Source organism: Bactrocera dorsalis, chromosome 4 (assembly GCF_023373825.1).
Source record: "Bactrocera dorsalis isolate Fly_Bdor chromosome 4, ASM2337382v1, whole genome shotgun sequence".
In the NCBI taxonomy this organism is placed as follows: Eukaryota; Metazoa; Arthropoda; class Insecta; order Diptera; family Tephritidae; genus Bactrocera; species Bactrocera dorsalis.
In genome coordinates, this window is record NC_064306.1 from 35,258,978 (window position 1) to 35,275,777 (window position 16,800).

The 16,800-nt window shown below is 37.4% G+C and overlaps 1 protein-coding gene across 1 annotated transcript; it reads left to right on the plus strand.

Moving 5' to 3' along the window:
* Positions 1-1,584: 1,584 nt before the first annotated feature.
* LOC105227272 (heparan sulfate glucosamine 3-O-sulfotransferase 6) lies at positions 1,585-9,298 on the plus strand. The gene is made up of 3 exons (XM_049456326.1): positions 1,585-2,438; positions 4,767-5,326; positions 6,778-9,298. The coding sequence occupies exons 1-3, from the start codon at positions 2,301-2,303 to the stop codon at positions 7,283-7,285; spliced, it is 1,206 nt and encodes a 401-aa protein (XP_049312283.1). The 5' UTR covers positions 1,585-2,300; the 3' UTR covers positions 7,286-9,298.
* Positions 9,299-16,800: the final 7,502 nt, after the last annotated feature.

Here is a 16,800-nt window from a genome sequence, read left to right on the forward strand (position 1 = left end):
TGAACTCTGGATTATCCAGAATACCATAATCAATTCAAGAGTAAAGTCCGTTGTCTAGTAGGCTTTAAGTGCTTCACAAACGCTGCAATAATTCCTCAACTGATGTGTTTGATGGATTATCCGGATATTCTGGCCAAGTAGTATAAGTGTTGTTGTGGAGCCTTGCCGGGCACGACCTACTAGTTTTGCTATCGATAATGGGATCCGGATATCAAGGATATGCGGATGACATTCTTATTATAGCTAGAATCACATTCGAGGATACTGCCTGCGACTTACTACAAAGGGATTTACCCCTGGTTAAAGGATGATGCAGTAGTGTCGAGTTGAACACCAACCCCTCTAAGGCGACCATCGTCCTGTATACGAGACTTAGGTCCCAGCCCGACCTCAGGAATTTAATTCTTTGGAGCCAAATACATTGGTCTCACGCTGAATTCCACTCTGCTATGGAAGCGACTGTCAAGCGGCACTTAAAGCAATCTCTGCCTATGAGATCAAATCGCTACTGGTGCAGAAGTGTATAGAACAGTTGAATAGTCTAACGGAATGAAACTAAGTGCTGGGAATGAACTGGCTGATGAGCTCGTCCACTCCGCAATATCCACCAACATGGTAGAAAGAAGGTATTGGCAACAACTTCAAGCCATGCGGCATCCCAAATTGCTAATGGGGTGTTATAACCTCGGCAAGTCTAATTATGTAATCAAAGTCCCTAGGATCAAACTCAACTTGTCGCATTTTAAACTAGTCACTGTAAGCTGAAGAAACAACTATATAACATGGACCTAGTTTCTTGAGCAAATTGCCGGTTCTGCGACAGGGAGCTTGAAACTCCGGAACACCTGCTAATTGACAGCATGTCAGTCTGCAGACGCAGGATAAATGCACTTGGATACTTTGAGAAAATCACGACGCGAGTTGCTAGCCGAAACATGGAGGAGGGAAGTCGAAGCAGAAGCGCAAAAAAGTGATAAAAGTGATAATTTATGAGGAGAAATTGAATTTCCAGCGATAAATGAATCTCATTATAATTGAGTGGTAATTTTGTGCAATATAATTGAACTAAACACCTAAGAAAGAAAAAAATCTAAAATTTATTGAAGACCGTGGAATTTTGAATACGCTACATTTAAAAACAGATACAATGGATAACTGTTATCGCAGTTTTTTTCCAGTTTACCTTTTATTTATTAAACACACTGTGCAAACAACTTTCAATTAGCCAAAGCAACTCATACGCTCCGTATAATCACGAACCAGCAGCGATTTACTGCGAGCAGCATACGAACTGCGCAAGTACAAATAATTCGGCAAAGACGCCGAATTTCATGAATGAAACTGCCGGCTCGAGCGGTCGCAGGGTTGATAGCGGCATTTCACCCTTCAACATCCGCTGTAAATTTTTACGGCACAAGCCGCCAACTTCGCGCAGCAGGAGCGCACTTCGGCACGGCGAGAGCGCATTTTTGTCGAACTTCGACGTAATCGCTTGGCGTACAGTGCGTAAAGTAGTACCTGAATGTTGTGTGAATGTGTATGCGGTGTCGGAAAATGCTAGAGCGACCGCTCTTCTTCGCTGCCAATATACAACCCCCAGCGGCAGCGGCGTTCTACCAATAAAGCAAGCTGTCAGTTATCCTTTTTGACATTTACTTTTGGAGCGCTTTTGTAGCGGCTTCTGTTTTTGTATGCCGCTGTTCTGCTTTTCATGCTCTGTTTTTGTGCGTCATTCGTCTTTATCATTTGGCGAAATGCGTGAAGTTTGGAAGGCAAGCAAACATTCCTCGCCACTTTCATGGCGGATATTTGACATTTATTGCGCCCACACCAACACACACACATACAAACATTATAGAAATGTTTGACTTGATTTCTTATCGACTTATATATGTATATACAAGTATATGGATATGTATTTGTAAATTGCCCTCATTCGCCTTAACGCTCAATCACCCACACACACACACCAACGCACACAATCAAGCCGAGCTGTGCGAAATCAACCCTTTTCGATGGGAAATCGTTGCAGGAAATTTTGGAAATTTTCCTCTTCGTCAAATTAGTGCAATTGTGCAATTATTCTAGCAACACACAGCAATGTAGTGACTATCGAAAATCAGAAAATCGCTGATTTTTAGCAAAATGTAGTGGCCATAGTTAAGTTGAACAAGTTGTGATGTGTGTACTTATAACGGTAGTTGTTCGGAGCGCATTTAATATCGTCAAATCGACCGAAATTGTGCATTTTGTGTGATTTGGATGGAGAAAACGAGCAACGAGGGCAGCGCCGCAGCAGTATGTTTGTCATGAACTGGTTCAACAATCTCAGCAATCGCAGTTTGGCGATAACGCTGCTAATTTGCATATCCCTAATATATGTATCATATACATTTAATTCGTGCCTATTAACAAGCATTAGTCGGACATTCCAAAAGGTGCGTGGTTAGCGACACAAATTTGATATTATTTTACACAGCAAGGAGATTTCTTACATTTAATCGACTGTAAGCCAGCTATGCTGCAGATGCTACACACACATAAGGGTGGTTCATATAGTCACCGGCTTTTAACTGTGAAACAAGAAAACGTTAACTTCGGTGGCACGGAAGCTAAATATCCTTACACCACCGTGGCCAAATAATAGTAAGACTTTTTAAAATAAATTTCGGAAATATTTTTATTTTTGGTTGGCTTGACTGTCAGTGATACCTGTGCCAAATGTCCCATCAAAATAGTCATTGGTGCTTACGCTTGTCACCCTGATTTGCATAAAGTGCATTCGGCAACAGTCAGGGGGATCTTACTAACATCGTTGGTATATCGGTAGGATCAGTGAAAACCATTTGAAAGATCATTTGGGCTTAAGAAAAGTGAAATCACGTTTGCTTCCAACATCACTAAATTTTTTTGAGAAACAGAGTCACGTTAACGTCTCTGAAACAATGCTTTCCGATGTCGTAAACGTATTGTTACTGTGGATGAGTCTTCTATGCTTACGACCCAGAAACAGACAATCCATCGGCCAAATATCGTTGCAAAGGTAAGCCGAAGCCGAAAAAACCATGTGAAAGCAGGTCAAAAATCAAGGTTATGTTGACAGTTTTCTTCGATTATCGAGATGTGGGGCACCCAGAATTCCTTCTGACCTTCCGGTCTCAGGAAACTGTCAACTAGGAATATTAACGTACTTTTTCTATAGGACAGATAAGGACAGACAACGATGCCATATTTTTCCCCGTTCTTCTAACGTTTCCCTTCAGTAAGGTTTGTCATTTCATCATGGAAGGATATACGATCCAACATCGAGTCGAAACTATGGAAATGTAGTACCGAAATTTGGAGTTCGTGGCCTCAAATTTAAGAGCGCTACGCCCAATTTATGGTCGTCATCATCGTCCTGTCAGATAAACAATTGTGTGTGGAGAAAATGGAAAAATTTGAATCCACAGGCACAGTACAAAATGTTCCCGTTACAGTGAGAGAAAGAAGTGCCCGTAGTGCCCTAGCACATCAGTTGAGGAAGGCCCAAATCGGTCCTCACACGTCGTTCTCAAGCATTGGGCACCTTTGTGACGTCGTTGTGGCAAATTTTGTGAAAATATCTTGACCTCTATTCTTACAAGATCAAATTGACGCAACAAGTGAAGCCGTTTGACCACCAGAATCGTCGAATGTTCGTGAATTGGGCGAAGCTTGATAAGGATCCGGATTTTCTTCGAAAAATCATCTTCAGTGAGGAGTCTCGCTTCTGGCTGCATGGCCCAGTCAATGGGCCGCCTCGGTCGTGTGATTTGTCGCCGTAAGACAATTTCCTAGGGACTACGTCAACTCTATAGTCTATGCCAACAAGCCAACGACGATTAATGAACTTCGTATGAATATCGAACGTAAAATAGCATCAATATCGGCTGATTTAAGCTGGAAAACCGTCGAAAATTGGGTTCAGCGAGTGGACTACTGGCATCATATGTACTTTCAGAGGAATACAAAATTTCATCGATATCCTGCACCGTTTTTGATCTATTTGAAAAAACTTTTGTAGCGCTCTTATTGAAAACACTATATTTGAGTAAACAACAATTAAAGCTGTGCCTTAAGAATTATTCGTGGATTGAAAAAAATATTGTTGCCAAGTGGGATTACTTTGAGGGGGACGACATAGACTTTGAAGAACAAATTGAGAATTTTAAAATTATGAACAAAGTCTTACTACTTTTTGCTCGTAGTCGTAAATACTAAAGATTCCATAGAAGAACTTGATTTTAATTTTGATCGATCAGTTTTATCAACACTATGTATATCCTATAGTGGTCCGAAATGAACAATTTCTTCAGAGATTGTGCCGTTGCCTTGGGTAAAATCCATACCAAATTTTAGAAGATACATAGTCAAATGAAATATTATCCAGATAAGAACTTGATTCCGATCATTCAGTTCGTATGACAGCTATACGATATAGTCCGATCTGAATAATATCTCCGAAAGTGTTGTCGTTTTTTGGAAAGTAATCTATGCCAAATCATGAATATATCCCATCAAATAGAAGGAAAATAAAAAAGTTTCGCAGACAAGGACTTGTTTCCGATCGTGGTCCGATCTAAACAATTTTATCGGTGGTTGTAGCGTTACTCTGGACAATAATCCTTGCCAAATTCACAATTTATGGGCCACCCTTTTCGTTACAAATGTTATACACAAATTAAAGCTCTCCTCAAACATCTCACATATTATGACTGGTAACTAATAAAATTTACATCTCACAGAATCCATTTCGCGGCCTACTCTTTTCCGATGACGAGCTCACCGTTACTACTGCAACACCGCTACCCACAAAGCTAGACAATTCAAATGACAGCGTTAATGTCGTCAGTGTGGCATCGAAACACACATCGGCAGCATTAAGCTTAAGAATTCACGGTTCATCCGTTGTACATATTGTGCCGTTAAGTGACTCAAATAACAACACCAACAACAATAATAATGCGAGCAATCCGCCACAGGAAGCTGCCGACGGTTCACCGAAATATCGTTTCCTACGTCAACAAGGTTTGCATCCGTCGCGTCATCTGCCCGACACGCTCATTATTGGCGTGAAGAAGAGCGGCACACGCGCGCTACTTGAATTTATACGTCTGCATCCGGATGTACGCGCCGCTGGCTGTGAGGTGCATTTTTTTGATCGTCATTATCAACGCGGTCTGCGCTGGTATCGTCACCATATGCCCTACACCATTGAGGGTCAAATAACAATGGAGAAGACGCCGAGCTATTTTGTGACAAAAGAGGTGCCGCAGCGGGTGCATCAAATGAATGCGGCGACAAAGTGAGTTAAAGGCGCGACAAAACAAAGTTATAATATAGTATGACGGATTAGGACGGACAGTTGGGTTTTTTTTTATTTGAGAATGTTATTCCTAACCTCAAATACTATCTTCACCTCAGCTTCTCAAAGCGTGTGTGCTAATATCTAGGGTTAATGTTTTGCTGATTAACTGAGAAGAGGACCACAATTGGCCACGGCTAAGCCTAGGCTTATTGTGCTAAGCAAAATACTGATATAATCTTGCCTCCTTAAAAATTCCGTGAGGATAAGGACGAGCACCACCAAATCACATCTTTTTGCAGTCCGATTCCTGCCACTTGACCTGATATTAATCATAGTCCCAAAATGTCTGCCCGGTTTAGCGAAAAACTATAATTTTAAATTATAATAGAAACCGGCTTGATTCATTATCACAAGCCTTTTGGTAATATTTTGTTCTTACATCTATGGAACGCATTTACCCTAGCATCCCTTCCAATTTATGTACGATCGAACCCGAAAATGTTCGAAAACTCTGGACTTCAAGTTCAAAGGATATCGTTGCAGGAGGATAAATCCGGAACTTCGTCTGATTTCGAGAACCTCACTGATCATAATACTCATTTGTCTGTTTTAGGATGAAGATTAAGTCGTCTATACTCTTAAAACGCAGTCCAACATTTCACAAATCCATCCTTTTTTTTTAAGGTCCATTCATACCAGACAACAACTTTTCTTACTCTATGGTTGTAGGGTGTCTAACTCCAGATCCGTGATCCGCCAAATAGCGAAATTTGACGACATTGATCTATCCACGAAATCTATAAAGTTGTTCTTGAACTGATCAGCTATTCAAAGTGTAATATCAGCATCCCTATGAAGCCTTTCTCAAACTATTTCTTTTTCTGATCATAAATTGCGGTGTATAACCGTATAAAGTGAGGACAAAAGCTCATCTCATACCATAAAGTATCAAAGACCTCTGGTACTATCAGGGAGAGTTAATGCGATTTCTGCTTACCAAGCTTATTAATAGTTTGACCATCCAAAAATCAATGGAGAGACAAAACTACCTAAATAACCATCAGATCGAGAAGACTGCAGGAAATACCTAGAGCAGGGCTCCAGGGAAACAATGAGTATCCCTTGTGCAATTGTCCCGCATTGGCAAGACAACGCTGTAAGCGGTCCCCACAGTATGATACACTGGAGGAGGTATCGACAGTGAGGCGACAGAGTCTGTTAAAATTCGCGACAAGCGCAGGCATTCTAAGCGATGACTACTCCTCTTGGACTTAGCAAGTAACTTCATCTAGTATAGCAAAGGACGAAACTGGTCCCGGCTTATTGGCCTACCAGATCAACTTAACCTAACCTAAATAACATAATACATCAATGCAACAAAAGCTTTGATTTGCTTCTCATTAAATTCACTAAATTCCAAAACTACACATTACTTTTCTCACCTACAGGCTGTTAATTGTCGTGCGCGATCCTGTGACACGAGCCATATCCGACTACACGCAAGCGGCCAGCAAGAAGTCGGATATGAAACGTTTCGAAGATTTAGCCTTCGTCAACGGCTCGTTCGCGGTAGTGGACACCGCTTGGGGACCCGTCAAAATAGGTGTATACTCGCGTTATCTGGAGAAGTGGTTGAAATACTTTCCGCTCTCGCAATTGCTCTTCATAAGCGGCGAACGACTTATTATGGATCCTGCCTACGAGATTGGACGTGTACAAGACTTCTTGGGTCTTAAACGCGTCGTGACTGAGAAACATTTTTACTTTAACGCCACCAAAGGTTTCCCTTGTCTATTCAAGTCGGAAGCGCGTTCCACGCCACATTGTTTGGGCAAGACGAAAGGACGCAATCATCCGCACATTGAGGAAGCTGCCATCGAACGTTTGCGTGAATTCTATCGACCGTTCAACAACAAATTTTACCAAATGACCGGCATCAATTTCGCTTGGCCCTAAATCGGATACGCGCAAGCGTCTTGTGAAGTCAAGTCGCTGTATATATTGAGTGGAAGTAAATTACAAGCGCTTTGAAAGCGTTTAACGAAGTTAGAAATTACGATATTGTCGGACAATTTACGATGTTCGTCGCAAATGTTTACGATATTCGTCAACATATTTACGATCTATGTATGTATTGAGATACATTCATATAAAAGTGGTATCAACTATGCTGTTGTTAGCCAAATTTACATACACACATACTCAGTATGTACTCTTAAGTGATAACGAGCGAGTAGTTAAGTACTCGTTTGTTGAATGATCGTCGAAAATGCACAATTTTTGCTTCAAAACTTTATAAACGAACTTTGCAATCTCCTAGTTTACATATACGAATTACATACATACAAATCGTAGATCATTAGCGTAAGCGTTTCATACATACTGACATAGGTATTAATAATACTAGCATAAATATAATACATTTACATTGCAAGCGCGAAAAATCATTACTTCACGCACCAAATGATAAATGAAATCAATATCTTAGCAAGTGAATCGATATACTATATAATTTATGCGATAATCAACTACGTAGATCGATTTAATATGCAAATATCTGGGTTTTTGAACATTAGGGTGGAAAGTTTGAACAAAATCTGCAGATCTCAGATCTAATTTGGACTCATATATAAATATTTTTATGAAAAAATTCTGCAAAATTCGTCTTCAAACCGATCTAAAGTTGTATCTAGATATGATCGAAAAAAGGCTGTGCTTTAAGGTCTATTTTTTGAATTATCGCAAACTCGAAAATTCTTTGTTAAAATTATAACAAGTGAGAAAGTTGAACAAGTTCAGTTGAGGGCGGATATTAGACACTTTCACAAATTCAAGGAAGACTATTGTATGTACATATATGTAAGTATTTCGAGATGTCTCCTAGCATAATGACCTATAATCCTACTTCCAAGCCACTGAACAGACAATCTTTAGCGGAATAAAAATACAGGTACGTTCCGTTTGGATAAACCAGACTATCGTGGGAACGGGTTAGTCCTACTTCCGAGCGGCCGAAGTGACAATCTTTAGCCGGACAAAAATTTGGGTTGGTTTTGGTTCCATAGACTGGACAGTCGTGGAAAAGGGTTAGTCGCAGGTTCATATGTCCTATTTCACAACTTTTTTGGAAGACGATGTGGTAACTTTCCCAGTGTATTAAATGTTTGAAGCTTTATTTTTATATCCGTATCATCGTAGAGGAATCTACATTAAATTCATATAAGCTTATAGAAATCAAACTGAAATTACGTCGGCGTTCGAAACAGGTCGTGATTGGAGTGTAGTCGCTGAGATGAAGCAACTTTTTATACTCCGTTTTCTTTGCTTTAGATGTTGAACACTGAACGGGTGAGGGACTTTTTAAGTACCCGCTATATAATCTCAGCTTAGTATACTGATTTTAGATGAATTAGATTTTGGTTCAGGCTTGGATTATTCCCCTACCATCAGCCTTTCCAAATTAAACATTTCGCAACCTTTCGAATAACGTTTCAAAGAAATTTACATATCAGACAGTCCAAAAAGTGTTTATCGTTTCTCAAAAAAGGAGCCTCATCTATTATAGTTAGAACTAGCTATTTAAAATATCTTCGTATAACTTCCTACTGGCGAATGATTGTTATTGAAACTTTTAAAAATCGAAATCGTAAATAATCCACAACGTCTCACAAGATAATGATCACAATGGTGAAAGTGCATGAAAGCTCAGAATTTTACCGTATTTTCCGGATCTGGTGCCAGCAGCGTTCTCCTGTACTCAAACCTTAGGAGTATACATACTGCAGAAAAAAGTTTAGCGACATCGAATAGAAAATCGACGAGACTAAGTCCTCTTAAGTCCTCGAAGCAAGAGACAAATCTTTCTATATATGTGGTACAACGAAGTTGGAAGTTTGGTATTACCGGTGGTACACTCACTAGCACTATGCTCAATAAAAAACCTACTTCTCCAATAATTTATATTTTATGAAGCTTTAAGACCAACCAAGTACAACGAGCAATGGCAACCGTACATAGGTTAGGTTAGATATCGATATATCTCACTTTGACATACATATATTTGTCCTTCCTCATTTATAGACGATGCGTTTTAAACTAACCACAAATTTATTAAGTCGATTAATATCAATCCCAGCCACTTCGATTTGTGCTCAAAAATTGTGTCTACCGGGACATATCATTCTTAGTCTGGCAAAATAGAGGAGAAAGTAAAAGGATAATTCAACCGTTCAACCTTGCCTTCCTCCATATAGCTTTGGTAAAAAGCGTTTGACAAAACAATAAAAATCACCGCGAGTGAACCTATTGGTCAGGGTTCAGTTAGAACCTCTTTTGACTCTCTTTAGGTCAGAAAGGATCTCGCAGTCGCACAAGTTCTGATTGTTGGCCCGCGTTTGCCGAACTCTCGGGGGGTCAATAGATTCGGTGTAGAAAGCATAAAAAAACCGACTCCCTTTCAGTCAGATAAAATTGATGTAAGGGTGCCCTCTCTAGCAAGCTCATCGGCATTGCAGTTTCCGGCGATTCCGCTGTTTCCAGGCAGACAATCAAGTATAATATGAGAAAAGTTTGAAACTTTTACTAATGAGATCATGCACTTCTTGACTTGTTTGGAGCGCACAGTCAGCGAGCTCAAAGCCTGTATAGCTGTTCGGCTATAGGAATAAATGCACAACTTTCTGAAGGCAGCTGCACTTCGGAGCATATGTACCGCTACCTCGATGACAGCCACTTCCGCTTGAAAGACAATAGTCGGGTAACCAGAAACCTTGAGTTGATGGAGAGCGCCACAGTATACTCCCCCTTCTATCCACCCTCTTAGAGGGCACTGCAGGCTAAAGAAACACTTGTCCAACGAGAGCATAGTATCTTGCGTAAATTGCTGGTTTTGCGACATAGAACAGGAAACTCCACAACACCTGATTCTAGATTGCCAGCAATTTGTAGAAGCAGGCTGAATGCCCTAGGTTCCATCTAAGTGGACAGGGATCACATCATTTTAATCGCATCCAACAAACTCCTGGAATTGTTCAGAGTGCTGGATCTTTGTGACCATATGTGATATAGGAGAGGGAACAAAGTCACGATTATTTTCTATTTTATTCTATCCTCCCTCTTAAACATCAGCTGTTGTTGTACCGGCTCAAAACATCCCTGAAGTAATTTCGAGTAATGGTGCCGAGTTGGCAGTCCTCAAAAATTCGGATCCGTCCCAGTTACTTAGACCCGACTGTCATGGGAAGGACTCTTAACCACCTCTTCTTCAACAATTTCGCCGTAACGGTATGAAGGCATTACTACATTTCTTAAAGCACAACTTTTTTCCAAGTCATGCTTCGAACACATAAATAATTCACTTGCAAGTCATTATAAAAAAAACAAAAAGAAAATAAAATCGAAAATTAAAAACATTGTAGCTTTATTCTCGCACACTATTTATCAAGCATCATAGTTCCTTTTTGCTCTCTGCATTTTAATAATACATATGTACTACCGATATCAATTGCCTAAAAAGTACGAATACAAAAACCGATACGAAGCCAACGCAACCAACACAATAGCAACAATAATAATATTGAGTATATACAACAAATACAATAAAAAAGTGAATAAAAATAATTAAGTCATCGATTTTAAAGCGAAATATAATACAAACACACGCACACATATACATAAATTTAGCATAAAATAGTAGTTTACATGCATGCCAATCAAAACGGAGCTTTTTTCATATAAACATAACCTAAAAATGCAATAATATTACTTACAAAAATATTACTTTCGCTATTTAAAATACTTACAAAAAGTAACAAAAATATTAGATTAAGCTCTATCTAGTTATATATATATATATTAAGAGGTAGATAAATCAAATGACCAAGCGATCTTCCATTCATTTTACTTGCACATTTACACACACACACACAAATAAAGGGCGCCAAAGCCTTTAGGCTCAATATAATATATACATACATGCATTGAAATTATACATACTCGTACATATGTATAAAATAGTATATACAAATACATACTTAGAGAGACTGTAGCCAAAGTATATTTAGTATTTATGTAGAGAATATTTTTTGTAAGCTCGGCTTTTTTCCAATTTAATAACAAAAGCACATGTAAAATGTAATAGTAGTAGTAATGATCATTAAGTATAGTAGATCTGGCGCATATATATTATATCAAAGCATATTATATACATTTGTATTTATTATATACTTTGAAAACAAACGATAGCTGTACGTTTTTGATAGACGCTCTTCGAATAGTAATGTGTGGGCATATGTTAAAACAGCCTAAGTCGACTTAAATCAAATATTTTTTTTGTTTTTGTGCCAAAGGTTGGTGGAGGAGTTTACTGTCAGGAACTCTCTATCAACTCCAGCTTCAGACTTTCTAACTATTGCAGTGATGAGCTAGCAAGGGAAGGTCGGTAGGAAGGGAGCGGGTCGGATGGTCTCGTATCCTCTTGTGTTCTACTACTATACGAGTATAGCTTCGCTTAAGCTTAGCCAGCGTTGGGCCACCATCGGCACATGCGCTGTAGGAAAAGCCTTTAGGCTCAAGATCGATCGCAAGAGATCTAGTGATCTCTTTGCCCTTAGTAAGGCTAACCTAGGATACTACGAGTATTTGGCATTTTACGTATTGGCAATGACTATCAAGTCCTGATATTGATGTGCCCCTCGGATCTAAAAACTTCTCTTAGTGGGGTTATTTGCGAATCAATGAAATTGCCAATCTTGAAAAGTTGATGAGCTCTAGACGAACCCGAGTACCAAAGGCATCTTCTAAGAGTTAATTTTCGTGTGGTCATTCCATAAATGCTGTATTCAGTAGATAATCCAACGAAAATGTTAGGATTCCAGTTAGGTAAATCTCAAAATAAAAGGTGGTTTTTTTGCAAGGTTATTCCATATTTACTTACCGAGATATAATATGGTGTCTCCAGTAAAATGTTCAAAAACACTTCGATTAACTTGAGTCGACTTAAGTCACATTAACATAGTGCCACAAAAATTAACTAATCACAAAGCACTGAGTGGAACGAACATATATTAAAATTGCATTTACAAATATTTATAGAAAATAAACTGATCTCAAAAATCTTAAAGATAAAAATATTTAATGAATAAGTGATTTTTTGGTAATATACTAATTGTTTATAAGTACTTCAAAATTACTAAAAATTATGTTATCAAACCTTCCAAACTAACTTTAGAGGGTTATATACAATTAGACGGTCGAAAAAGCGAATTTTTTCTAAGAAAACTTTTAAATTTATTGATACAAATTTTTTTACTCATATTATGATATCCTTTAACTGTATTTTAAGGCTAAGTATTAGTAAAAATATTTGTTTTATATACTACAACTGATCTCCGGGAGATCCTCTAAAAAAACACGTTTTGCGGTGACCCATATAGCTCTGAAATTAACAAACCAATCAGATTTCGTTAAAGTAATGTTAAATCGAAGGAATAAAGCAAAATTATTATTTTTTTTTTTTTGACAAAATGACTTTTCTAAACAAATCGATTCTTGTCCAAAACTTCTTTCTTAAATTGTTTTTAAAAAATATTTATTGGTGAGAAAAAATCGTCGACAAATTACTAAAAAATATACCTAAGAAGCTTGTGTTAAAATTTGAGATTAATCGGTTTAGCCGTTTTCAAGTAATGTTGGTCACCGACTTCGAAAACACCATTTTGAAAAAAACGCGTTCAAAGTTTGGTTTTGTACTTCCAAGCACTCTGAAATGCCTTTTCAAATTTGCATGTAACTTCGAATAATTTCTGGATGTATTCTTAAATATATGTACATTAAGAAACTAAACTCCAAATGGAGCATATAGTTCCACCTTACTCCACGATGTAGTTAAAAGAAACTTCTTTTGGAAATGCAAAGAGATTCTCCTCAATAGCAATTTCTTTTTATAACTTTTCAATGTGAAAAATACTTTTGCGGCATTTGTAAATGGTTCGCAAATAATGCGTTCTTATTAAACATATCTATACTCTATATTATATATTATTGAATTAAATAAGTTAATTCTATACATTTTGTATTAATTTTTTCAATTTATTGTTGAAAATTAAATTTTATGCAATTTAAGTCTTGCTTTAATCTATTAAACTATTTATTATACTGTAAGATGATTTTCCACGATGTCTAGTATCTAGAAGTTTATCAATAACATAAACCCGAAACTCGTCAAGTCACAGTTTTTTTTTCGAAATAGTTCAATGTTTGAGATAATCGGACAAAATTAAAGTTAGTCAAATTAAAATAATGTATAAACGGTCCTTTTTTAAGAATCTATACAAAAACTCTCCAAAGAATATTTTTCTAGAAAAACAATGTGTTTAGATTTTTGATTCTAATTTTTCAGTAAGGTGTTAAAGACAGATTCATTGATATTATAATGCTGCAATGGCAATTGGTGGACATTTTTTATATTTAAATGAATCGTGTTAACCCTTACTTTACCACTTCACTTTTATTTCTCTTTTGAACTCCAAAATCACTTTTAAGCAGATCAAAATTAAGCAGAAAGTTCATTATTTGGAGAATAAGGAATGTTCTGCGCAGATATGTATCTCCCAAACATTTGTCTGTTAGGTTCTTGTAGGCAATGTTTATCCTTGTTTCAGTTTTATCATATACATATATTATTTTTCTTCAGTTTCCATTGATGTTTCTATGAAACAAAAATTGTGACGTGGCGAAGGAAGGATTTCGCGTAGTTGTTGCTGTTATCGATTAATGCCGTTAGAAGGTAATAAGTTAGAACCGCAAATGTATGGATTGCACTTAATTATCAGCAATTTATACTGACGTTTTTGTACGAGCTTAATCGTAAAGTTATGCCATGGCACAATACAATCACAAAGACTTTAGGCGCGAAAATATCCTTTTTTACACTGTACTAATAGTATTTATAATACTGTAGAACTCTTCAAATAAATATACATTTAAATAAACAACTGTACGTATGTATGTAGAAAAAACATACAAAAATATAAATAGATAATCACAAATACACTTACATATGTATATGTATACATATGAATATGTATAAGCCCTTTTCAATGAACGATACGATTTTCTATTATACAAGTTGTGTAGAGTTATCGTAGTGAAATTTTGTAATATCTTAGAAAAGTGTTAAGAAAAATGTTGCATTCGTGCATCAATTATTTTGCATATTGCAAATGCTATGACAAATGTGTAACTGTAGATTTTGTTGATTAATCGAATCAATGAAATTGTATTCTGTATTTAAAAAGCGCTCAATGGCAATAAGCGTGTACATGCAATGAAATACATATTTATAAAATACCGACATAGGAGATGATAATCGCTTTCGAAAATATTATAGTATGGAAAATAAAATTACTACTGACATTAAACTCGGCTATTTTTGCCGAGCATAAATAGAGAATTGTGTTTTCGTTATGACATTGGAGTCAATTGGCAGCTCGATATAATAAGTGATCCAAGTACTTTTTAAGAGCAGATCTCGGGTGAGTCGTGTTTGCTGTCATGTTATTTTTATTCAGTATATTTTTAAGAATGTGTTTCGCGTGATTCTTATGGTCAACATGATCGTCCTAGTGAGCGTACTATTCGCAACACCATCACCCATCTTAAGACACAGCATTCATTATTGGATAATATTCGACCGAATAGACCACGTCCAGCACGTTATGACGAAAATACAGCAGCCGTAATGTTTGGAACGGCTTGGCGCATTTTACGTCGAGATCTTAAATTGAAAGCGTACACAATACAGCTTGTGCAAGAATTGAAGCCACTCGATCTTCTCAAGGAACATCGCTTCGTTCAATGGGCCCTTGAAAAGTTCTAAGAAGATTCGACGTTTTCAATTTTTTGTTCAGCGATGAGGCCTATTTCTGACTCAATGGGTATGTAAATAAACAATCGCCGTATTTGGACGAAGAGTAATCTGAAGAGATTCAAGAGCTGCCATTTCAATCAGAAAAAGCAAAGGTTTGGTGTGATTTGTGGGCCGGTGGAATCATCGGTCCATAATTATCTATCACGTCACTATCAATGGCGAGATAAAAACCGATTGTTTGATGCCTGAAATGAAAGCTCGTAATCTTCCACTTCCCGCACATTGCATCACTCAATGGATTTATTGAGAGAACATTTCGGTGAGCAGATAATTTAACGTTATGGGCAGGTCGATTGGCCATCAAGATCGTGTCAACCCCTTAGATATATCTTAAGTCTATACGGATAAACCCGCTTCGATTCAGGCATTGGAGCAAAACATTACGCGGGTGATTCGATAGTGACCAGTGGAAATGCTCGAACGAGTCATCGAAAATTGAACTCAACGGATGAACAATCTGAGAGTCTTCAGAAAATAAACGCCAAAAAATGTTCTCTCGATTCGACCCCGATATACTAATTTATATGCTATTTGCAACTCTAACCATCCCCAACTACTGATAATAAACTCTATATTTTCAGCATTGATGTGATTTATACATTCTTGTGGCTCATACGCCATGGTGTACTATACGTATGAATACAGAAATTTTGAGAAAATTATCATTCAGACATGTTTTGTTGTGCAAAAAATTGTGTATTTCAATATATTCTTTAAAAAATGTAGATTTATTTTTTTTTTAATTATTGCAAAAATTTTGAAGTGGGAATAAATAGCTTGTTTACGTTATAGACCTTTTTTTTAGGGCAGAAACTGAAACTTCAGAGGAAGTTTGGAAAACAACAATCAGCTTAAAAAGGAATTGACACCCTAGTGTATATCAACTGTTGATTGAAATAAAATTTTATTAACCGAAAATATTTTCCAAATTAGAAAACATCTCACATAAAATAGTAATTGTTTCTTTGGAGCTTTTCCTTCCGCCTTCTTTTCACTAAACATACAGTTGTTAAGTTCACAGCAGTCTATAGCACCAACAACAATTTAACTTATTATATATAACAGCATATTCAACCAGGATTACCAAACGGAGCGTCCATTATCAACCAAGATCCGGCTATACAACGCATTGATCTTTATGCCGCATTTATTATATTTATATCGAGCATTTGACCTACATACATAACAAAGATTCGCAACCGATAAGAAACATAACTGCAATAATTCAACAACGACCGCTGTTCTACGCCCCCAAAGGGCGGATGTATTGAACCATGAATCGTTCTCACTTCTTCTCTGTAAGAAGCTGAATCGCTTTGTACACTGTGTCAGGTCGAAATCCTACCTATCCAGATTCGACCCCGATATACTAATATATATTCTATTTGCAACTCTAACCAATTCTTTGCTTTTCTAATTAGTACCACAAGACGGATGCCATAAGATACGCATTACTGCATTACCTCTCTATAACTTCGATGCGATGAACACTGTAGTTTTGCATGAAATCTCCCCGCTGATGCCAATGGACTTATTCCTGTAA

What these genes read in the sequence shown, in the direction of transcription:
- LOC105227272 (XM_049456326.1), top strand. Translation starts at nt 2,301, where the DNA reads ATGTTTGTCATGAACTGGTTCAACAATCTCAGCAATCGCAGTTTGGCG. An exon ending in TTAGTCGGACATTCCAAAAG is followed by an intron (nt 2,439 to 4,766) that starts GTGCGTGGTTAG and finishes TACATCTCACAG; the next exon opens with AATCCATTTCGCGGCCTACT. An exon ending in CAAATGAATGCGGCGACAAA is followed by an intron (nt 5,327 to 6,777) that starts GTGAGTTAAAGG and finishes TCTCACCTACAG; the next exon opens with GCTGTTAATTGTCGTGCGCG.